This window comes from Corvus kubaryi, unplaced genomic scaffold (genome assembly GCF_017639235.1).
Source record: "Corvus kubaryi isolate FWS band 111438036 unplaced genomic scaffold, C.kubaryi_AGA036_p1.0 133, whole genome shotgun sequence".
Taxonomy (NCBI): Eukaryota; Metazoa; Chordata; class Aves; order Passeriformes; family Corvidae; genus Corvus; species Corvus kubaryi.
The window spans coordinates 40,792,839-40,818,901 of NW_024580667.1; the positions used below are offsets into that span (position 1 = coordinate 40,792,839).

The 26,063-nt window shown below is 34.9% G+C and overlaps 1 protein-coding gene across 1 annotated transcript; it reads left to right on the forward strand.

Moving 5' to 3' along the window:
* Window positions 1-7,685: 7,685 nt before the first annotated feature.
* Window positions 7,686-20,049, forward strand: SLITRK6 (SLIT and NTRK like family member 6). The gene is made up of 2 exons (XM_042043996.1): window positions 7,686-8,304; window positions 11,576-20,049. Exon 2 carries the CDS (start codon window positions 11,591-11,593, stop codon window positions 14,111-14,113), a length of 2,523 nt encoding a protein of 840 aa, XP_041899930.1. The 5' UTR covers window positions 7,686-8,304; window positions 11,576-11,590; the 3' UTR covers window positions 14,114-20,049.
* Window positions 20,050-26,063: the final 6,014 nt, after the last annotated feature.

The window sequence follows — 26,063 nt, forward strand, 5'->3', positions numbered from 1 at the left end:
TGTCATGTAGAATACCAGTCCTAGCTACTGACTCAGTAGCTGTCCTACAGAGAAGCTCACACCTGCTGATGGTCTGTGACTCAGTGAAATCCATATGGCTTTTCACAGGTGCCAGTAGATGGTCAGTTGTGGTTACATCTTTAAGTCAGATAACTCTTATGGAAAAGTCAGAAAATTAATTTGGAAGTTGTCCTTACTATGGGTTCTAGACAAAGCTGCTTTGTCTATAAAATTCCATATAAAAATGAGGCCAATTTGTTGCAAAGGTTAAGTGCTCAGAAAATATTTTATTCATAGGAAAGGTACATAGCAGGTAGAGTGTAGGGCAATAGATTTTTGGAAGCATAAATAATGTATATATTCCTGCCTTTTGTGTGTGTTATTGTCACTGAGGAAAAGTAAAGGTGTGTGACAACATGATCACAGCTGGTGAGATGAACTCTCTCGATACAGTCACTACTTTACCCTATTCTCATCTTCTTTAATAGAAGAAAGAACAGAAAGTTCACTCTTCCTGACCTACTTTCTGCATCTTTTTTCAGTGGAAATATTCCTGCTCCTGTCCTTATCCCTCACCCCTGAGGAGAAAAAATTGAATTTTTCTTTCTACAGCCTAAAGAGGATTTTCTTCCCTTTTACAGAAGAAAAATGTTTCATTCTGCTTTACTAATGTTCTTCCTGGTCCATGTAAGAAATCCCAATATCTGAACCTCAACTAACAGTCCAAGGTAACATCCAGTACTATATGAATAAAAATTTCTATTCTTACCTCAAAAGTGAAAACAAAGGTTCATTTGGTCTGCATTATCAGACTGCATAAAAGCAAAGTAAGAGTCCACATCTGCCTAATAAAAAAGTGATACTAAATAAAGTTGTATAAGCCCACTCCTCTTTTGGAAATAGAACCATGTGAGTCTGAAGTCATGCCATCAAAATTACAAGGTAAGCTATCAGTATAACATGCTGAAGTGATTAAAAAACACCTCTCACTGCATTTCAACTTTCTTTTGTATCTCAGGTATACATTTTTTAAAGAGAAATCTGACATATCTTCTGAAAAAAATGAGCTTAGATGTAACTATACACTTTATTCAATAAAGGGAAATTCACTGTAAATTCCTATTTTTTTTTTTTTTTTTAATTTAGGAAATCATATACTCCTTACTCTGTTGATTGTACTTTTTTTTCTACATAATGTGTTTATTTTTACAGTGACTAACATGAACCTTACATTTTTTAAAGTTGCTTTCTAAAAATAAATGTCTGTTTGAGAATAGAAGCCAAAAATGAGATCATTGGCAGATGTAGGTTTGTGTCTTCCTCCCACTTTGACAGAAAGGCTGAAGTGGGTTCTATATCTCATAGGTTGAATTTCTTTAATGTGCTCTCTTTGCTCTGTGATAATAGTGTGAGTGGAGACAAGGGCTATGGCTATGTGGCAGAATACTAGGCTAAGAAAATACACTCAAGGAGGTAACTGCATGTAACAGCACATCTGTCACACTTTTCCTGAGTTGTACCTGTGGTCAGGTGCATTCAGATTTTTACAGCTTCTGTACCTCCAGTTAGAGCCCAATACTCTTGCAGTCTTTACTCATCCGTGCAGCAGCTTCACCAGGGAACAGTAAATTTACTTACAGACTTTTGAGAAGTAAAGTCAAAATAAGGAGTTGGGTTGTTTTTTTTTTTTTTCCAGTTCTATCACTTCCTGAATAGTCTGACTACATGGATATTGTGCAAAAGAGGAACATGGGCATGATGAATTTAGAGACAGGGAGCTTTATTGTACCTCTGTATTGTGGGTTAGCCACCTAAGCAGTTTAGCACCACACAGCCACTTGCTCACTTCCAATCCCCAGTGGGATGGGGAAGAGAACAGAAAGAGCAGCAGAGAAAAAAGCACATGGGTTGAGACACTCACAGTTCAATAAATGAAGGAAAGAGGAAAAAAAATACGTAAAGGTGATCACTCATCACCTCACATGAGTAGGCCAATGCCCATTTTGTCTCTGAGCAACAAGTACTTTCCCAGATATGGCCCTCCCCTCACTTTTTGCTGAGCATTGCACTGTAGGGTACAGTGTATCCTTTCGGTCAGTTTGGGTCAGCTGCCTTGGTTGTGTCCCTTCTCCATTTCTTGCCTACTCCCAACCTACCCATGGTGGGGCAGAGTTGGAAAAACAGGAAGCCTTTACATGGTACAAGTACTTCTCAGAAGTAGTAAAAACACTGTTGTGTTATCAGCTCTGGTTTAGTCACAAATCTACAACGTAGCACTGTACACACTGCTGTGAAGATTCAACTCCACCCCTGACAGATCCAGCATACGCTGGTACCTGCCAACTTATGATAGTTAAGTTCTAGATATCACAGCGAATTACAGTGGCTTCCAGAGTGGTGCATTACAAAGACTGGCATTTTAAGGTGGACAAATTAACCCAGATATGCCCACACATTAAAAAAACAGGCCAATAGATTGATGAACTTGGACTTAATTAATGAACTTTTAGATTGAAAATTAGCTCACGTCAATCCTGTATTGGGAAGTCAGAGTGGTGAGAAGCATGTTACCAGCCACCAAGATCTACAACTCTCTTGAGCACTACCTATTACTTTACAGATCCAAAGAGTGTTCTTTGACATGTGTGCTCACTTGCTTCAGTTCCTGTATTATGTATTCAAAGCTGGAGTTCGGAACACAGTGGCTTTCTAAAGGGTATACATTCTCAGAAAGAAGAGAAAATCTTTTTCAAAGCAGAGCTTAAATACTAATTCACTACTTCATTAGACTGGTGCTGGGTCTGTGAATTTTACTGAGTGTGTATATAGTACCCTCAAGAGAAAGAAATTGAACGCTATGGCTATTTGCAATCTAGCAAAATACCAAACTTGATTGACTGCTGCAGACTTTACTCTTCAGGTGTTTTTAAAAGTTGCCTGGTATAATCTATTTTAGCTGGATTTTGTGGAATAGCAGTAGCATGTAATGTACAATTAGGTTAGGCACAGGCACACATCATCATGAATAAGCTTAGGCACAGTCAGCATGTAGAAACTCATTTGTGTTTAACAGGATACTAATGTTAAATATCAATGCATTATTCATAGACAAAAGGAAAGAAAATCGTATTACACAGCAGATTCATGTTTTCATGTTTTTCTTATTCATGCTTATTGAAAAAGAATAAGAATAGTAATTTTGTAACACCAAAAAAATAAATGTAAACATATGCAAATCATGTAATATCTTCTGTTCTGATTATTGATTACTGCACACCCAGTGGTTATTTCTACTCCTTTTGCAGTACAGGAGAAAAAAAGATGCCATTAATAATTTCAAAAGATTTACACAATTCTTATAACTTTGGGCTGCATCGACAATTGGTACTGAAGTGATATTTTTTTAAGTTTTATGAGAGAAAGGCAGTCAGCTGCTCTCAGCCATAAAAGTCAGGAAATCTGCCGGTACCTCAATTGGAATATTTGTAAGTATAACGTGAAGCTGACTACTCAGAGGTGCAGTTGGTCATTAATTGGCTGACTCTAACATATGGTTAAAAAAAAAAAAAGGTAAGTAAAACATAACTAGCATATATATAAACTTACAAGTATTTTTTAAATGGATACTGACTAGAAGCCCAAAGTAATCAGAAAAGAAGTCAAAGTCCATAGAAGTCCACGCAAATTCTATTCGTTTCACACTAGGTTTTATCTTCACATGGACAAAAAGCACTTTATCCCATTCAGCTTCAAAGAAAGTTTTGAATGGCTAGGTGGTAGTGGAGAGGATGACTTCAGTATAAACCTACAGTAATTGAGATCAATGGATAATAATGTTTCTGGGGTAGCAAAAATTGCTAAGAAAAGGGAGTACAAATTGATTAGTAGAGAACTTTTTGCGCTGTTAGCCTGCTGCACAATGCCAAACCATGACCCAATCTTTTTGTGTGTATGTTCTTGGGTCATTGGCAAGCAAAATACATTTTGAAAAATATGCAACTGATTCATCATAACTGAAGATTGCAAGAACTCAGTTGACTTTTGTTCTTTACAGAGCAGTCACCTCTAGGCATTTTTCTTTAATTGACATTCAAATATTGCCAAGTTCAGGAGGAGAGGCAAGGAGGATCTGTCTGTTCCAAGAGGTTGATTCAGATCAAGAAATATTTCTCACTCCAATACCAAAATTTATGAGCAAGATGAACAATCTAAGAAAAGCATAGGAAATGTTAACTTTGATAGTAAACTCTTCTTATATTATGTAGAACTGGAAGTTCTCTGTCAAGGGGTTAAACAACAACAAAACAAACAAACAAACAAACCAAAAACTAAAAATGAACTAAAGAAGATTCGAGACCTATTGCACAGATACTAAAGGAGGAAACAGTGCAAATTTCAGAAATGTTAAAATTTTTCTGCAAGCTGACTAATACAACAAAACAGGATTATTAAGAAGAAGTATGCAAGGGAAAATACCTTCATTTCATCTGTTCCCGTTGCATCATATTTCACTAAATGACTGAGAATCCAGTATTTTGTGAGGAGCCATGCTCTTAGGTTTAGTAGGATAAAATGTATTTTAAGTCAAGGAGAACATTTAAAGGACCATATGACTTTTTAACTTGAAAAATGAAATATAAAAGATATTGACTTCAATATGTCTTTCTTTGAAATAATTGATTTCAGGGAATGGGATTTTTGCATGATGGTAATTTCCAATGCATACAATATCACATATATGCAGGTGCAGCCTAGAAAACCAACCATATCCTCGGCTGCATCAGATGCGTGGCCAGCAAGATAAGGGAAGTGATTCTCTAGATGATCTTTAAGGTTTCTTCCAACATAAACCATTCTATTATTCTATAATTTTATGATCTGTATACTTACATATTAGGTATACAAATATGAGTCTAAATTAATTTAGTTAGAAAATGCAACAGGGTAATAGAAATTTTTTCCTTTAACCTGATTGTTTTCTTACAAATTGAATATCTTTTTCAGCAGATATTTCAGAGAATTGCCTCTCAGAAAGGGTAATATAAAAATTAAATTTTATGCTTAGACAATAAGTGCTAGGTCTGTATATCACTTTTAGAGGAGAATCCTGGCCTTTATTTACCCAATTGCAGTGTGTTCATGACTGCAAAAAGCCACACAAACAGTGTGGTCAGAGCAGAAGAAGGATTTGAGTAGGACCTATCCCAATACATAAAAAGGGGCAATAGTTCTGTGAAGAAAATAGGTGTTCTGTATCTGAAATAAATAATATAGTAGGCTCTGGTAGCTTCCATAATTATAGCTATGTAACATTATGGGGTTTATTGGTTTGGTTTGGTTTGATTTTGTGTGTGTATGTACATATGCCATGTTTTCTGATACTACTTAGTTAAGTCTTAGCCTTGGTGACAGTCGTTCCATATACAATTTTAATTTATAATATATGTATGAGTTTTGGTTCCTCAGCAAGCTCTCTCATGTGAATATTCAGATGCTGCTTAGTGGTTCCAGGAAAATGCTTCCTTTCAATATGGTATATTAAGCTGTCAGACCCATACTCATACAGAGTTCAAAGGGTTCATGTTGCAAGAAATATAGGTGAAGAGTTGTTGATACAGACTTGAAGCTCCTCACAGGCAGGGATGGATATATTATTTATTGCCTACATCTTGTGTGGAATCAATGGATCCTTGTGTACATTCTGAGAAGTGGTGGTGAGTTGTGAATGATGGGAAAAAATATTTTCTATCCACTGAAATAGCAAATGCAGATGCTTATTCCTCCTGTTATTTTTAAACAATGGAATTACAAATAAACAAGTCACCATGAAGATTAACATTTTGAAGACTGATCTGTAAACCATACGCCTGCAGTACACAAAAGCCTGACAGTTTTAGATTTTATTTATACAAGGTCCACAAAATTTAAAATTGCCAGAGCAATTGATGAAGATGATTATTTGAAGTGTAGGGTACAAACCCTGTGTCAGTTCAACCGACATGCAGATGAACTTGCGGAATCACATTCTCTATAATAATTTGCTTAATGATTCATAGAATTATGGTGGAAAAACAGTCATTAACCGTTTTTAAAAACTTGTTAAAGATGCAGTTTTTGAATTACGAATATTATAGATAAATAATGTGGATTTTTTGTGGATGTCAATTCAAAAGCAAAGAATGATGTTGTTTTCACTTTTAGTGTGAATATCTATATTTAGAGATAGTCTCTATCTCAAACAGCTAACCACAAGTGTTAATACTTGAAAACTGTTCAGTAAAAAATAGAAATAATATGACTTAAAATTCATAAATTCAAAATTAATAAAGAAAATAATGATTTATTTGGCTGGTCATAGATAACTGAGAACCTTAGTCTTAATAGTAAAATGTCTGCAAGTTTAGATTGAGAGACAAGGTTCATTAAAAGTAGCAAACTGCAAAAAAAATAAGTGATGTGTTGAAAAGAATGGCAATCAAATTGCTGCTATTCCTTAGGAATGTTTTCTTGGTGTTTTATTCTTCTAAATTGTATTTTTTATTTTTAGAAAATTAAGCGCTGCAGAGCTCATTCTAATAAAACAAGATATAAATACATATGATTATATATAAAAGTTTATGTATATGTGTGTGAGTATAAATATAGGACAAGATCTTGATAGCCTTCATCACATGGAACAGTGCATTGCAATAGCCCTTCAAAGGTCAACGAGGCCACCTAGAGAGCTATCAGTGCACAAGAAGTTTCTGGAATCTGACTGGTTGGAGGCTGTAGTAAACTGTCTGTATCATAATCCAAGGCACAATAATAACAAAACCGAAATGTTACTCTCTAGAGGGCAAATATGCTGGAGCACCACATCTGTTGTTGCTTACCAAAAGGTTTTGTGGCTCTGTGGCAGTGGGATGAATGAGGAAGTAGCATTTTCAGCTTATAAAACCATCCCATGCAGTGCAGGAGGAATAAGGAACATCCTCCTTGCACAGAATAAACATCTTCCTGTAGCTGTACTGTATCTGCTAATTACTTGTTTATGAGCACAAAGGAGATAATACCTTAAGCATGATACATGTCTTTAAAAATGCCCTTCCCCCAACCAGACCGTTTTTTGTCAAAACAATGTTTCATGCAAATCCAATGCAATCTCACATGGACAGATACCAACACTGTGCTAACATCTGTAAAACAGGCAATTACAGTCAACCCAGTCTTCCTACAAAACAAGATGGACAGTTTTAAAAAGGGCTGACGGCAGTCATTTTGCAAGCATGAGCTCTAATATTCCATAATTTTTTTTCAGATATAAAGTATTTACAATTGTGCATATTCACCCCTACCCCAATCACATGGAGTGGACTGGATTGAGGGATTTACAGTCTCATCTATGTATTTGAATAATTCTGCACTTCAACGTGATAGACATATTTTCCAGAGGACAAAGTTTCCCTTGTGGTGTGTTTTGTGGAGTCTAATTGGGCTGGAATGCTTTCAGGTTTCTAAAGCAAGCATTTGCAGATACAAACTAAATGCAAGGTCTACCCAAGAGAACAAACTGCAAGAGCTGCAGTGGATGTTTACTGTTTTGCAAAATCAGGCATTAACAGCCCTTAAGCAATCTAGAAGATATTTAGCTGAATTTTACTTTCTGAGGCTCACTTAGATAAGGGAGAAAGGACGTGAGAGAAATTGCAGGAGGAGGAGCTGATCTGTCTCAAGGTGGAGCTGTATCTTGTATTAAATGACAGTGGCAGATTAAAGCTCTCTGGTGGGGAAGGGCTTAAAGGCTGAGTCAAAAGCCAAGAAGTCTCTTTATTTACGCCTACCTCCCAGCCCCTGGCAATCTGACTAATAACAAACTGAGCTAACAAGAAAGACTAGAAAGAACAGAGAAAACACAGGAGAAGCTTGCATCTAAAAATCTGACAAACCAAGTGATCAAGTCAAGCTCTGCTGAGCATCTTGTTTGTTTACTGCATCCAAATGCTTGCAAACAGTTAACTATATGCAGAAAAGTCAGCCTAGCTGTGAAGTATGCTGTGAATTTTAATTGAGGAAAAAGGACAACTGCTTACAGGATGGTCTGATGTGCACGGCTGCCTGGAAGATTTTTTCAATCGAATGCTTTGTACTTTGTCTTCTGAACAAGGATTTTAACTTTGTGGAGCTGTAGTATTACCAGAGCTTGCAGCAAAGGGAAACTCAGAAGAAAGTGTGCATTTTTCAGAGGGAAAAATTACTTTGCGTGGAAACAGCTGCTCCAACTGTGCATTACTGAGTGTATCGGGGAGTGCTGCTGCTGTACAGGTAAGAAAGACTCCAGTTAGTTAATTAGCTAAGCACATGAGAATTTCATTTCTCAGTACAAGTTGCATTTATTTTTCTGCATGACTTTGTATAACTTTTATATTAAACTATGGCAGTTTATACTGTATTTTAAACAGTTTGCAGGCACATTTATTCAAACTGATTACTGTGTAGAATATGTGTATTAAGGGAATGCTGTATTCAAATCCCTTGAGGGGAGACGAACGGGTGTTTGGTTTTATTTCCTCAAGTACAAAAGTGGTCTTAAATGCGTCATCTGACTGTGATTCCCTTAAGAATTTAATAAAAAATCCCGAAGGCATTTAGAAATTGCTAATTCTTAGCTTGGGGCTTTGAAAATCCTCGACATAATTTTTTTAAAAATAGCTGAATTAAAGCAACTAAAAAAATAAACCCCCAAGCATAATGAAACAAGCTATTTCAATGTTTTAAAACCAAATAAGTTATTATTTAGGAAGCATGAGATGTCTTTGCTGTAAGGTGACTACTTCTGGAAGTATTCAACTTTGCCTCATAGAAAGAACTCTGACATTTTTTAGTCTTTTAGAATTCCTACAGGGCTTAGTTACAGTATGCAGTCAGCAGTGACTTACATGAAAGCAGATAAAATGAAAAAAACCTTAAGTTACCATGTGGAATTTGCTGAAAAACCTCACCACATGAAAAGGTTAGTTTTTCAAGTCTTTAAAATTACATTTTGCTGCATTGTGAATTCTTTCAGTTAAATGTTAGTCATCTGTTACATGAGAGCAGTTTTTATTTTACAATAGTAGCCCACTGAGAACTTCATTACATATTTCTGAGTGTTTGGAAAAAGAAAAAAAAAACTGCAAAAAGAATACAAATCTCCTATTAATTTTTTGTGTGTGTGTATATATATGTGTGTGAGAGAGTTCTGGCAGTGCTGCTTACAGAAGTATGACGATGATTAAAATGTGAATGTTTTCAAATTGGTTACGAATGTTGTAACTTTCATCTCTGAGAGGAGGGCTTTCATTTTTATAACGTAATTTCTCAATATGCAATAGAATGCAACATGCCTTACAGATTTTTTTTTTCATTTAATTTTTGCTCAGGGACTTTATAAGTGCTGTTTGAATTTGATACAGATTGACGCTGGAATTTCTAATGAGAAAAAGTGTACAGAAATAAAGTTGAATTAGTCATAGAGTAGGTTTGAAGCCAGCAACCGTGTCAAGAGCTTGAATTTTTTACCTTGGGTCACTGGAGAGGATAGTGATGCATGTAAAGCAAGAATAAGTCTCCAGCATAATATGACCCTAGAATTTTTCTGCATACTTCAAAATAACATCTTGACATGGTGTGTCTTATCCAACACTTCTTGGTAAAACAGACTTAAAGGCATATATATTAACCTTAGGCAGCTGGAGTTCAAGGAGGGTTATATGAGACAACAGAATTATTTGCTCTGCTAAAACAAAGATAAAAGCTCATATTTTTAAGGATACCTTTTCTCACACTGTGAATTGCACTTGCAACTTCTAAACTCATACTTCTACTTGCATTTATGAGGAGCTACTAATGGAGAAAACCAAAATTCACTGTGCACACATTTGCTGTTGCTCCTTTTGTATATGTGCGTGTGTAATACTCATACCACAGCATTTAAGTGCCTGCATGTGTAAATCTTTGCAATCTGTTCTAAGGGAAGCTTTGAGAAATAGTGTTTCTAGTAACCAAGGTGCATTATATTTAAAATATTCATTGATGAGATGCCAGATCATATGGCCACACTGTAAAAATATTCATTCATATACTTGAATTGATCCTTGTAAAAGGTTCTAATCTTTCAGAAACTAACACAGCTGGTTGTAGAGTGACATTCTGTATTTCATGTTTCAATAACTTAGTTTGAAAGACTGTAACCTTTATTAGATGGATTACTTAAGAATCTTGCTTAGTTCAGTCCTCAAATAAATAGCACACCCCATAAACATTACTGGTTTTTAAATCACCCATTGCATTTTAAGGGTTTTTTTGGTTATTGTTTACTTTTTTGGAAATGTGGAAATACTTAATTAAAGATTATAAGCAGTGATTTCACTCTACATTGTATATCAAGAGTTACCATTGGTCTTGCCAATTAGGCAGCCTTGACAGAAAGAAACAGAGAATCTTCAAATAGGCTGTAGGACAAATTAATTCAAACCAATAATAAATTACTGATTTAAACATCTAAATTTTGCTTGAGACTCCATAGCTGTATTGTAATGATGCATTTATCAAGTGTTTCAAAGTTTAAGATCAGCTTGTTTAAAGGTGATAATTATATTACATAACATATGGTTGATACTAGTGATAATTTTTAATTTGTAATAAACGGTCTGTTCCATATACACTCCACTGTGGAAACTGAGGATTATAATCATTGGAGGGAGTCTAAAATTAATCTTAAAAAAAGTTTGCCCTTGCTTGCTTGTTTCTTCTGACATGTACTGCATTGTCAGTTCTCTTTTACTTTAACTGTGTGTACAAATTTTTTATATGTATATTATATGCAAACTTTACGCTACTGTGTGCTGTGGTCCCACTTTCACTAAATATCCACAAATTACAATATATGTGTTAGAATTTAAGAAAGATAATTATTTTTTCTACTTCCTTTTCAGTTTGTGGGTACAAGGATTTCAGAGGAAATACCTTTTGATTTCCATACATAATGCAGAACCAAAGAAAGATTCCCTGTATCCTGACAAAATGGGCTTTTGCTCATAACACATTGTTGATCCAAACCAAATCTTGTTTCTTCTCTTCAGCAGCTGGATAACATTAAGTTAATTTTAGCAAGGTACTCTTAAAATCTGCAGTGCTATGTAGTGACACAAAGGAATGATTCAAAATATTATATTATCTTTGATATAAGTTGCTTGGGACAGTAACTTATTGCTGCTGTCCACTGGCAGTCTATACAGCATATAAATAAAACCAACACACACCTGATTATTTCCTACTTTGGGTATCAGCATGAAAGTACTGAAGATTTTCCCTTATGACTCTATTCATTCAGTACATGAAACTAAATATATATTCTCTAATCAGAAAATAATTCAAGTGTTTTGCATGATATGATATTGTTTGGAAGGTGAAGCAGCTCAATGACCAGCATTAGGACTATTTTTTCTTGCTGTAGCCCCGGGGGAAAAAAATCCATAAAAACTACTCAAACCCTGTGAAATCATGACTATTATTTTTCTTTTTCTTTTTTTTCCTTTTTTTTTTTTTTAAATAGAATCTGCTGGACAAGATGAAGCTTTGGATTTTTATTCTATGCTCAGTTGTGGTTGCATCTGATCCTTTCCAGTCACAGCCTTCTTTTTCTTCAGCCAGAGGATCTTGTCAGAGTCTGTGTTCCTGTGAAGAAAAGGATGATACCATGATTATCAACTGTGACAAAAGAGACATCAAGATGATATCAGAAATAAATGTCCCACCATCACGGCCTTTCCATCTTAATCTGTTAAACAATGGCCTGAGTATGCTACACGTGAATGATTTTGCTGGCCTTGTTAATGCTATTTCTTTACATCTTGGTTTTAACAATATTGCAGATATTGAGCCTGGGGCTTTCAATGGTCTTAGCCTTCTTAAGCAACTTCATATCAATCACAATTCTTTGGAAACACTTAAAGAAGATACGTTTAATGGATTGGAAAATTTGGAGTTCCTTCAAGCAGACAACAATTTCATCACAGTGATTGATGCAAGTGCCTTTAGCAAGCTCAACAGGCTTAAAGTGCTTATTTTGAATGATAATGCCATTGAGTATCTTCCTCCAAACATATTTCGTTTCGTGCCGTTGACCCATTTAGATCTGCGTGGAAACCAGTTACAGACACTGCCCTATGTTGGCTTTTTGGAACACATTGGAAGAATACTAGATCTTCAGCTGGAAGACAATAAGTGGGCCTGTAACTGTGATTTGTTGCAGCTGAAGATATGGCTAGAAAACATGCCTCCTCAGTCCATAATAGGTGATGTTGTATGCAATAGTCCTTCAGTTATCAAAGGCAGCATATTAAGCCGGTTGAAAAAAGAATCACTTTGTCCCACCCATCCTGTTAATGAACTTGAAGATCCTTCAGGATCACTGCCCTTGGTTGTAACCACCTCTATCAGTGATAGTCACCTGTCAACTAAGGTGATTCCTCTCCTGAAAGCTCCTACTAAAGAACCAAGTTTAGTGCTTCATACTTCCAAGCCTACTACGTTTCCAGGAATCTCTTGTCCCGTCCCTTGTCACTGCACCAGCCATATGCTCTCAGGAGTTCTTATGCACTGCCAGGAGCGAAATATTGAAAGCTTGTCTGATTTAGGACCCCCTCCTCCAAATCCTAAAAAGCTTATCCTAGCTGGAAACATTATTCAGATGTTATTGAAATCAGATCTTGTGGACTATTCCAGCCTGGAAATGCTTCACCTGGGGAACAATCGCATTGAGATCCTTGAGGAAGGTTCCTTTATGAATCTGACTAGACTACAGAAATTATATCTCAATGGCAATCATCTTACAAAGCTAAGTCAGAATCTCTTCCTTGGCCTTCAGCACCTTGAGTACTTGTACCTTGAATATAATGCCATCAAAGAAGTTTTGCCAGGGACATTTAATGTAATGCCAAAACTGAAAGTCCTCTACCTAAATAACAACCTTCTGCAGGCTTTGCCACCCCATATCTTTTCAGGTGTTCCCCTCACCAGATTAAATCTGAAAACAAACCAATTTTCTCATTTACCTGTGAGCAATGTATTGGATGAACTGGATATGCTGGTACAAATTGAACTTGAAGACAATCCTTGGGACTGTACTTGTGATTCAGTTGGACTGCAAAAATGGATACAAAAATTGAGTAAGAATACCATGATGGGTGATATTTTTTGTAAATCTCCAGGACACTTAGCAAAAAAGGAATTGAAATCCCTAAACAGTGAAGTCTTGTGTCCAGGTTTAATAAAGAGCCCTGCCCTACCAACTCATGCCAGTTTTGTAGTGGTGACAACTTCTTCTCCTACTGCCAACACCGCAGACACCATCCTGCGGTCCCTTACAGATGCCGTCCCACTTTCTGTTCTAATATTAGGACTGCTCATTGTGTTTATAACTATTGTATTTTGTGCGGCAGGAATAGTTGTTCTTGTTCTGCATCGGCGCCGAAGATCCAAAAAGAAACAAGTGGATGAACAAGTGAGGGACAGCAGCCCAGTTCACCTTCAGTACAGCATGTACGGGCATAAGACAACACACCACACCACGGAGCACCCAGCTGCGACTCTCTATGAGCAACGAATAGTTACCCCCATGGTTCAGGTGTACCACAGCCCGTCCTTCAGCCCCAAACATACAGAGCAGCAACAGGAGGAGGGAAGTGCGAAGGAAGCTAATGATTGCAAATATCTTCGCCGAAGTCTCCTGGAAAGAGAGAACAGTTCACCACTTACAGGTCCAAATGTCAAATACAAGGCTACAGATCAATCTGCTGAATTTCTGTCTTTTCAGGATGCTAGCTGCTTGTATAGAAACATTCTTGAAAAAGAGAGAGAACTTCAGCAACTAGGGATCACAGAGTACCTACGAAAAAATATTGTCCAGCTCCAGCCTGACATGGAAGTTCGTTATCCTGGAACACATGAAGAGCTGAAGCTAATGGAGACACTCATGTACTCCAGGCCAAGAAAGGTTTTTCTAGAACAAACTAAAAATGAGTATTTTGAACTCAAGGCTAATTTACATGCTGAGCCTGACTATCTGGAAGTCCTGGAGCAGCAAACGTGAAGTAGTAACACATTGGGCTGGGGCCGAATTTCTGTAATTTTATTTTAAGGTGGAACCATTGTAAATAAAAGTGCCTTATAATAACATGTCAACAGTCAGAACTTAAGCACAGCAGTAATCCTAGCAAAGAAAAACTCAGGGATCACTGTGGGAAGCCATGGGGTTGTGTGCAGGCAATATGTCACACCCCAAGTTTAACAAGAAATTTGTGTGATTGAACTGTGGGAGGAAGATTGCGTATTGCACTACTCCTCATCATTTCAAAAAAAGGTGTGTATGGAACTCTCCGTTCTGTTCTCTGTTTTCCAATCTATGGAAAAAATGTTCATTACCCTTACACCTTCTTTTTCCCCTCCATTTATTTAGATTCCTTAAAAAAAAAAAAAAAAAAACCTTACAAGAAAACTCCAACACCTGTGTTTGTATTTATAACATTAGAGTGTATTTGTTAGGTTAGTACATGCACTGCATACATGACCACTGTCTAGAACTACACCTGACATACCTTTATAAAAAATATGAAAAGAGTTGAAATGTTGTCATACTAAATGTCAGTTAAAAAAAAAAAAAGATAAAATATTTTTGTGTATTCACCCAGAGCCTGCAAATATTTAAGTATTTTACACCGAACTTCATGTGCATTCTGTATCAGTATGTGGAAGGAAAAATATGTAACTATGTTTACCCAACATCTTCAACAAAGAAAACTGCAAGCCTTTTGCTACTTTCCCTATCTGATAGCTTTACCTAAGTTTGGACAATCTTTTCTTGAGCTGCTGCTATAAAATATTGTGCATCACTGGTGTTTCAACTCATAATCCTGGGCAATTTGAAAAGCTACTGAGAATCAGCTGTAAATATGTTACTGTGTTTAATAAGTTTGATTTTTAGATATATATATATATATATATATATACATATGTATATAAATAACTTCTGTGCTGGCTTTAAATATTCTTGAAGGAAATGAGTTTGCTGTGGCTAGGAATTTCCAAGGGCAAATAAAGGTCCTTTCCCACCCTACCCAAAAACAATGCTCAGACAGAATAACTACAACAATACACACATGAGGAAGAATAATAGTATTTAGTTATTTGTACAAAAATATATTTTCTGAAATTAGAAGAAAATAAATTGTTGTGGGAAAAATAGGTTAGAAAAACGTAGAACACTGCAGGTTTATTTTTGCAATGAATTCTCACTAGATTTATATTTACTATTTATTCTGTATAATTTTGTATTTTTTTTTTTTTCTTCAACTCACAAGAAAAGAAAAAGCTTATTCCTGGCTGATTTTCAAGCTAATCAAGGAACTGCTCTCTATTAATGAAAAAGAAATAAAGACTTTTTAAAATGTCTTTTTCTTAAAGGTTACTTTTTAAAGAAGGCAGCAACTTCTATATGCACAAGTTTAAAACTATTTGGGAATTAAACACAATGGTTCTCACTCCTGTCACGGGGACAGAAGCATCTTATCCTGAGTGCAGTAAGGCCATCTAATTTCTGTGCATGACTGACATGGTGCCAAAACAAAATTTCTGACCTGTATTTATCTTCCTCTAAGCAAATCTTTTGTAAACTGACTATGCATGAGGTTTTTTTTTCTAATTCCTATTTGTAAAGTGAAAAATCAGCTTAATTACTACATGTATACATATGTATGCTAAATTTAGCATTGAAGTCTTGATAAACTCAAAGTAAAAAGATATATTCTTTAGTTCAAAATATGGTTCATGTCTTACCTATTTGTATTTACAAATGAGAATTCTTCATATTCTGCTACATAAGTTTCTGACAGAAAAAATTACTGTATTACATATGAAAGTCAGATTCTCAGTTCTTTCAAATTTGCATAGACCTAACAACTTTTATGGTGCTATACTAATTTCTGTATTTTGAGGATCTGACCACACTTTGTCTCTGTTAACAAATCAATTTCCATATTAATATTTTTGAGGTGTTATCAGTTTGTAATGGAAGTAAAACTTGTTGGCTTACAAAAATCAAAATTTCAGTTATTAGAGAATAAGTATTATTTCCTCTTTCTATATCTGAGAATAATTTATCCAGAAAACCTGTCTATTTTGGAAGATTATGAAGAGTAAATGTGGTGACAACATATTTGTTTCATTGCTATTTTTATTCCAAACAAGGAAAGAAAATACTAAGTGTTGCTTGTGTATGTAAGAGTGAGACAAAAGGGAAAATGCAGCTCCAATAACTTTGAATTAAATTAGTTGTATAATGTTATTTTAGATATACTTGCATATTCAAGCACATGTGAATGTGCTTCATGGACATTCCATAGAACCTATGGAAACCCATGCATGGATGTGGAGGAGCAACTGGAGGGCAGGTGAGATGGCTGAGGGCATCAAAATGACACTAGATGTCTTCATTTAAAGAATTTAGTTTCACACAGGAAAAAAAATCAAATAAATTAATTTTATAAAATAATCAAATGCAGTTAAAATTTGGATTTATTCGATGGAAAGAGCACTAGAATGCTTTGAATAGTGAATCAGACCCATTGAATTGTTCTTTTTCAAATACTCAGAGATCTCAAATTAGTGTAGAGAAAAGAATTGGAATAAAAATGTAAATGGTATTCAATAGCAGTTTATTATTTCAGTGTCTTTGATTTCAGTAGTTATTTCCAAATAAAAAATGTGTGTAAAAATAACACCCTGCAATTGGCAAGATACAGGGAAATGATGATTCAAGCCCTCAGGCTTAGATTTAAGAGAAACAGCTTCAGACTAAAGACAATTGCCACATGCACAGATGTCGCTTTGGTAAGCTGCTAACAGTTACTTGGCAGAATGCTGAGGACAACTGTGTGGCAAACATTCTTCTCTGTTGCAGTCTCAAAGCATCAGAAAGAAGACTGAGCTAAATTAATGTCAAAGCAAGTCAGATACAGCTGTATCATCAGGATTAAAGAGACCTTTACCATTTAGCTTTCCTTCAGAAGGGAGATTCATGCCTTTCGCTTTATAATGACAACTGTGCTCTGTGGCAGTCTTAACACTGCAAGTGGCTTGGCAGTATCCAGGAATCACTAGGGTGTGGCTCGCTGTCCACTTTCCTATCATCACATTGCCTGCTGGACTGCCATGTAGTGAGAGTTTGTATAATGAGAAGAGAGGGGTCTGCCTATTGCCTTACATTCAGATAGTGGTTTTTCCATCTATGAGGAAACGTTACACTGCTGTAACAAAAAGGGACAAAAGTATGACCTTATATGATTATTCTTCAGCTGAAGAAAGCCATTGTCAGCTGATAAAGATAAAACTGTGACATAAGAAAGGCATCACATAAGAAAGAAGGATGTGATATCTATTTCTAAGATTCCTTGGAATATTATAACTACTGGAAATGTGTTGTTAGTATTATTGATGTTTGCAGAAAGTTGGGAAGGGTATTCATAAATTTTCTTGTTAAAACCCTAGTGTCATTTTTTTCTTTTTTTTTCAGTGACAGGCACAGTTAAGTGGTTTGATACATTTTTACTTAGCTAGAATAATGGAGGTTGGAAGGCAAAGCATGTTTGACAGTGTGCAACAAAGTGGATCCATTTTTCTTCTGTCAGCATGATAGTTTAATTGAGTGCGAGAACAGTGCTTCATCAAGCACACTGATGTAAGTGGCAGTTATGTTATTGTTGCTAGGGTACCTCAAGGTAACCAATACTACCATTTTTTGCCTCACATTTGAGTGAAGAAAATATATTAAATAACACTACAGACCCGTTCGCTAAATAAACATATTAAAACAATTCATTGCACTTCTTTATTTTAAACTGTTCTTATCTTTTCAACTTTATAAAAGGCAAATGTATTTCTCATTCTTCCTGCTACAGGTCATTTTCACAAAGACTTTTAGTACCGGTACTTGATTAAATTGCTTTCAGTGAAGCCTCTCCAAGTTTTTAAAAAGAAATAAAACCCAACGGCACACTTAAAAAACCCTATCAAACAAAGACTGTAAATTTACACATCAATTAGGGTGTTTGCCTATTCACAAAATGGCCTAAAATTTTTTTACATTGTTTTCCATTTAAATGACAGATCAACTTTCCCATCATCTATTCCACACTGAAATTTAGTTTGTACTTATTTTCAGTGATGTGTCAAACCTATTGGATTCAAATACAATCCATTTTAATTTGTAGTCATTGTTTCTCTGATTGGAATCTAAGGATCAGGTTTCAGCCCCTCTTTGCATGACAAAAATGTTCCCTATATGACTCCAAATGGAAGTTGTTTACAATGTACCACTTACTACCTACAAAGACGTTACTAATTGTATAGTATGCTAAACTGAAGAAATAACTTTGACCAGAGTGGGAAACCACACCACCTTAGAAAGATTCATTTCTTGTCTGTTAAAGAAAAAATGGTATTTACCACAGATAAGACATTATTTCACAGGATAAAGTAATAGTGGCAAGGGGAAAATGGAGACTGAATCTGTCATCACCAGAAGGAATACTGGATTATCATTCTAGGATGCCAATGTCTACAGCAATATATTTTATCAGTCACACCAAAACAATCTGCAAATTTCATGTAGATGTACTGGAATCATCATGACATTAAAGGGCAATCAAACACTTAATTCAAAAGATCAGAAATTTTCATAACTTTCCCTAACACAGAATACCAGCATTTCCATTAATGAGTTTCACACTTAGCCATAGACTCACCTCTGGCATTACAATCTGTTGCAATAGAAATCTACTCCTCGGAGAGATTTTTCAGTGTATATAATGCCTTCAGTGGTGAGTTCCTCTGGGACCTGATGATTGGTGCACCACTGGGGATTTGAGACAGGGAAGATAATTTTGTATTGTAAGTCAAAAGCTGTCTTTTTTTTAAAATTTCTGAAGTTTATGATATTTTTGATGTCGTTTGAGGAGCTGGTATCAAATCATTTTGTTTCTTAAAACAGAAGGGAGCTGTAGCTGGAATCAATATGGTGAAGTTAATCTCCATACTGAAAAGATAAAGCATGGTGTTTTCTTTCCTGCACATCTCCTAACAGTCAGCCTTGGCTTTTTGACACGAGAGAACAAATTCTAAAGAGCCACAGTCTAATGGAAAGCAGCCAACCTTGAGGAAGAACATTAAAGGCCAGATGCTGTTCAGCTCTATGAAAGCAAGATGCGATGAAGATTTTTTTATTTTATTTATTCAGCTTCACCAAGATGGAGTGCAAGTACATGCGCACAGCACATTTCATAAAACATTTACCAAAGTTTCATGTTCTAAGACATTAACTTCAAAACATTCATAGTATGTGAATATTACTACTGGAAGGACTACTTCTACTTGATTTTTACTTATAATTTATGGAATGGGATGTTGGAATACAGAAAAGAAGAAACAATATGGTTTCTTGTTTCAAGGAGAAATGTTATTTATTGTAACTTCAGCTGTTTGTTTTTGTAGAAAAATTCATCCAGATTATTTGTTCAGATAATTTTTTAACAAGTCGAGAATTTTTTTAAGTTCTTCTAGTTGTAATTATTTACCAAATAAACTACAGAAGAGTAGATAAGTAGTTTCTTAAATAGAAAGAAATCTGAAGCCTTTTATGTATAAAGAAATCCTATAGAATGCTATCATAAACCTGCTTTTTAAAAGAAATGATGAAATTTATTTTGTCAGGTCATAAAATTTAGTATTATTTTTAGTTTCATGTTAAGAGACAGCTCAGAGTTTTTCCATTTTTCAAAATTCAAAGCCAACATAACACTTTCATAATGACACGTATTTGGGTTAAATGCATATTAGACAGTTCCATTCTAAGACATATTAACAAAAAACCCACTTTCAAATATAATCTGCTACTTCCTCTCATTTTCCCTACTGAAATGATGTTGTGTACTGTGCAAAAAAAAAAAAAAAAAAGTACATTTCCTGGGCAAGGAGACCAAACTAGAAAAATTCTCTTGTATCTTTGTTTCATATGCTTTTTGCAGAGTCGAGTATCATGGATTCCCATCCCTACAGCACAGTATATTTACATGGTTCATATGGCATGCAAAATGGAAGGATTTGTCCTAACTAGTAAACTATGCAAACATGCTCCTTTGTAAGTAGAAGGCTGTTGCCACTGCACTTTTAAAAAGATCTTGTGTGTCAAATACCTTTTAGATATATCTGTTAGATCAGACCCCGCAGTTATCAGATATTTACGAAACTTGGTAAGATGCAAGATTCCAGGCTGCCAGTTCTGGCCTAGTTAATGGGAATCCAGACACCCTGGAATTTTTGGTATTTGGAGGACAGTGACAAACGTCCATCATTTTTTACAGAGGAAAGGTTCTTGAGCAACTGTTAAAGACTTTGATTGCTTTTCTCATCTTGCTTGAGGTGTTCAATGTTCCTCAGTGTGGTATTGTATGGCTTACATATGAACATAAAACATCACTGAATCAGAAATCTACCACTTTGATGCCATTATTCCCAAAAGGTAAATGTTTCCATGAGGTAATAATGAAATGAAGATTAATATTTCGAGATTTTAATTGCCTCGTGTTACGCAAGTGTCATTAAGTAATATATCACTTCAGGAGAGCTGGGGGGGAGGTGGCGTTGCTGTCTATTGACCACTCACTCACTTGGATTCCCTGAAGGGAGATGTTGTGCTGAGGATAGCTATCTTCATGCTGCCATACATGATATTATGAAGGCTGAATCATATTCTATAGATTTTGAAGTTGTTGTTTATTATATGCTCTAAGGACTGAAGTTGGACTTCTTGCAGGCTCAGATTCCATGATTATTTTTATTCATAAAAATTACTACAGAATATAGATAATATAGCTTTATCATTTTCCCATGTAAAAGCAATCATGTAAAGAAAATAATTCCCTCTGAATTTTTGATTAATGCCCTGATCCAAGGGCCATTAAAGGTAAGGAATTATTTTTTTGGATATAGAATGATGCAGAAGCATCTTAGAAGTCTAGGGTTTTGTCGCACAGATACATATAGAAAAACAGTACTTACAAAAGCATCAGGGTGTTGTTGCACCCAACCATTTCCCAAACAGCATAAGCTGGAACTAGACAAGACCAGAGCCTGTTCTTAACTATAAGATCTGACCATATCTTAAAAAATATCTCACAAAATTATGCTGAAGACTCCCATGACACGGTCTCCTGAAAAAGTAAAAGGTTTGTGTCTGTTTCTTCCTGTCATTTTTTCTAACACCTAAGTATGCTAAGAAGATCACAATGTGGGTTGTAAAGGTAAATCTGAATAGTAAACACCTAAAAGACATTTGGATAATAAGAAAACCTTCTTCACTAGTGCAGCAGGTAAATAACAGTACCTAAAGTAGCCATGGAACCTCAGGCCCTTGAAGCAGGAGGCTGGACTAGACAGCCCCCAGAAGTTCCTTCTAGGGACAATATCTGTGGTTCTAATATTATTCTGCTAAAGATTTTTTAGGGCAAAATAGTCTACAGTTTTTCTTTTCTATACACAGAATATGAAGTTAAGGAAAAAGGCAATAATCACCAAACACTGTCACAAAATAAAAGATTTCACCTAACTCTTGTAAGATACAGAGATGCAGTAATAAGAAAGCTGCATCAAATTAAACAGTACTTCTCTGATAGTGGTATGATGGTGATGGTGAACTGTGGCTACCTAAGTTTATTACTAAAAACACTTTTTTTCCAGAATAGATGACTTCAAATGCCTAAATAAAATGCTGAAATTTCTATACTAGTTGAATTAATGATTCTTGTTTTCTTGATATACTGCTGATCAATATATCATGCATTTCAAGGGTAACAATCTTAGTTTTTCAAACGTTCTTCCAGGTTTTAAAAATACTTAATATACTCTTTTGATTGTCAAAAGGACAAATTATTAAACAGTGTATCAGTAATGTTTGTTTTAAATTAAAAATATTTTTACATAAAATTCTACTTTGAATCTTTCAAATTATGAAGCAGCACTTGGAACAAGACTCTTTGGTCTAAGTGCAGTGCTTCATGCTAATTAGTAATCAGCTTTTTCAAAATCCTTCTCTGGTACGTTATCTGTTACCTGAAACCCAATGCTTCCATACAGATTTAGAGCAAAAATCTACACAACTATATTTCCATGTTTCTTATAGTCTTTAGGTATATAATTTAGCTATTTTTGAAGACTGGATACTAAATTGATCTTTGATTTGTCCTAGAATGGCTGTTAGTTAGTTCATAATATGTACTTGTATACATATAACATACTTGTATATGTTTGTGGAAACCAAATTTCTCAGACCTATCTAGACCTATATCTGGGAGTGGTTTCCTAAATTTTTGCTAATAGAGTCTTATTTAATAGAAAAGCCTATAATTTGTACTCTTTTGATAGGTCTGTTATATATTAATCTTGTAAATTAAACCTCTGAAAGGTAGTACAAACATGGATGTGTTGTTACCAGACCAATTATTTACCCACCTGTGGAGGAAATGAAGGATTGCAATAATCACAGATAGTCATCCATACAAATTCAATGGAAAAATTGCAGCTGGAGATTAAACACAAACATAAGAGTTCAAAAGTTTTTTAGAAATAGACACAAAAATGATTCTTATTCCTGCAATTTAAAAGCAGAAGATTAGACACAAATCATGTAATTCTTTGACAATGGACATAAATTAAAAATGTGGTTGTTTTCTACCTAAATATGAAAATACACTGCCACAAAAATGTGAACATTTTATTCCTACATAAAATGCTTTTTCAGACAAGAAATACCCAAAAAGTCTACGGAAAATTGTTGGTTTAATACACAGTTTTATTCTCTTGGTACTACAGTGAATCCTCAGTCTCATTTCTAAAAGGTAGATCCAAGAGAGAACTGAAAAACATAAATGGTGATTTAACTAAAAACAAAAACAAAAACAAACAAACTGTAAAAAGCCCCACAAGAAAACACAAAAATAAAAGGTCCTTAATAAAAAAAAAGGATAACAAAAAATCATTAAAATATTTCAAGTATTTATCCATCATTCTCTGCATAACCTATCATATATTTCTCTTTATCATCTCTTCTTTATTTTCTTTTTTACTTTTTTCCCACTTTCTTTTTTTCATGTATGTAAAATTTTGTAGCCTGGATAAATTTATGTTGTGGTGTTTTAGGTAGCAACTGCCTAAGTGTTTGTTGTTCACCACTGGGCAATGGTCTCAATGGTGGGCTTTTAAAACAACACAGACACGTAAGGTCCTAATAAACTGACTAGTGTATAACTAATTATTTTGGTTCCTTTCTCTTTTGGGGTAAAAATATCACAATGCAAACAAGCAAAGAAATATTTATATGAGGAGGGGAAGAAAAAGAATTACATCTTAAGGTGACTGGGGATTTCCATCAAAGTACAGCTTGATGGAAAAAATATGCAATCAAAACCCTCAGTATTTCACACAGGAAGACTTTTTTTCCAAAACTAACACTTACTTTTTCAGTCGAACACAGTTGTCAATAATTAAATATTTCAGTTTGTCCGAGTGTTATGTTTTGACATTACTGACTTTTAATCTTTCCTAGAACCCTATAGAAATTTTAAGAGGTAAGCCTGTGATTTTATTGTTTTCCCCTTGAAAAAGTTTATTCAACACCTTCCACTATATCTTTAAAATTTTCCATCTAGCTTGATTGCTGGAAGGCCTGGTTACATAGAAGTTATAAGAGAATGAGAAATTTATATTGCAAGATAGCAGATTATTATGCATGTTCTGATACGAGTTTCAATATCTGTTACAGAATAAATTTGGTTAGGCAAAATTAAGTGGAATGTTTTGCTTTAGGAATGATATGCTTTTTCATTCCTTAAAGCTGAACATATTTATGAGCAACTTTTAATAAATATTTTGCTGTTTTACTTCCTGTTTTCATACAATCCTTAGCAAATTTGAAGTTCACTTTTTTATTCGACCTAATGTGTGTAAAATACAACAGCTTATTTGTGTAACATACTAAGATTATCAGTGCTCATTAACCTAGTATAAGAACACAAGTTGCTAGGTTTGTGTGCCAGACTCTTAAAATGCTTTTCTAGCTAGAATCTCTTCTACCAACTGACTGCCAGCCCTGCAAGCCTCTGTGAGAGCTGCTTTTGGATTTGTTGTTGATGATTACTCCAACTTACTAAAGGAGATTGTGAAGAAGATAAATTGCACCATGTATTTAATGTTCACATGGTAGATGAAAGAGCTAAGGAACTTATTACCACAGCTTGGAACAGCTTCTAATGGTGGATCAAAATCTCTTACTGTAATTCCCTTCTAACTAGTTTAGAGACATGAGATGGTAACTACTGAGAAATATCTTTTTTTTGTTATTAATCTATTTAGGAAAATATAAAGTCATCCTCTGTGTAAGATCTTGTCCTATTTCCTCAGGTTTTAATGGGTTTGATTTTTTGCTCTTCAATTTTTAATTTTCTTTTCTTCTTTCTAGGTATCTAAGTCATAAAAACCACTTAATTTTCCTTGATGTGCAGGAATAAGTATATATTTTTTTAAGATGAACTCCTGTGGAGCAAGAGAAAGCTGTGTAATATATTAATGTTACATAATTATTTCTTCTCTTCTGTTTAACCATCATCCTCTGACCGAGTCTTCAGCTTTACCTGTGAGACTTTTCCTTAAGAGAATATTTTTCCTGTTTCTGCCAGCAAAACAGGAACAAAAGTTTGAGAGGAAAAGAAAAGGTGCGCTGCTAACATATATCTACAGCAGAGGTTTGTGTGTTTTTCTACCCTTTTGCCTACTAATCTTTGTTAAGCTCTGGGTGTAGTGAAGCATCTGTTTTTCTACTTCAGCAGCCCTTACATGTGTTTGTCATTCCCATTAAATATGCATTGGAATATACAACTTGGCTGGCCCATCAACAGGTTAGGCTTCAAATTCAGGAAGTTCAATAAGCAATTCCATCTTTGGTAAAAGGTTTGAATTGTTTGCATGAAAGAAATGTGACATATCAAATATTTCCTTTTGTAGTGCATATTAGGTGTATTATCGAAGAGGAAATCCCAGCACTACAAAAAATAATTACAGTGTCCAATGGACCCTCACTAGATGCAGACAGCTATGGTCCCTTCAAACTACTGATGCTGAGACCTCTACTTGGTTTGAAAATAAACCAACGTTATTAGCAAGGATTTTCTGTTGAAATCCTTTAGTTGATTTGGACAGCTCAAAATATTAATTGAAATAACAATAAATTCTCAGCTCTGTGCTTATGATGTGCTTCTTTTTACCTATAAAAAAATGTGAGTTGTCACTTTCGCAAAACCTTCTGGTGAAGTAGACAGACAGGTATGGCATCAATAGAATTGAGCAATACATATAAGGCAGAAAAAAAGGATAAGGTTTAAGCACTGAGACAATATTTAGACAGACTGATTTTATATTATACCTTTAACAACTGCTCATCAGCAAAAGTGAATGAAGATCAAACACGTCATATTCTGCACCATTTTAATTCAAAAAGCACAATTTACAATATTCTTCCTGAAAGAAAATTAGTTCATAAGGCATACAGCTTTTTTTTTTTTGCATTTTCATTAATTATTTCATTTAGTTTAAAGAGTGGGTTTTCTATGGTGGTATTTCTTGGTGAATCAGAAATTAATGGTTTCCAATTTTTTTCCAGAGCAAGAATATTTTCCCTATTACACATCCTGCTTTTTAAATTATCAAGGTTAGTTTTTAAGAAATAAAACATCTGTATTTCCCTATAGTTCTGTTTATCTAGATTTGCTCCTAGAACTGTATTTTCCAAACAAGACTTGCCTTTGTGTTATTCAAATGAAGAGCTACTTCTTTCTCTATATGTGGGATGGAGTATAGTGGAAAGATAGGTAATCTTTCTAAGTGGAAGCTGTGCAAGTGTTAAAACACAAGAAAGAAAAAAAATTACCTTAGGGACCTCT

Excerpts from the sequence above, each read along its gene's own strand:
- SLITRK6 (XM_042043996.1), top strand. The coding sequence starts at position 11,591 with ATGAAGCTTTGGATTTTTATTCTATGCTCAGTTGTGGTTGCATCTGAT.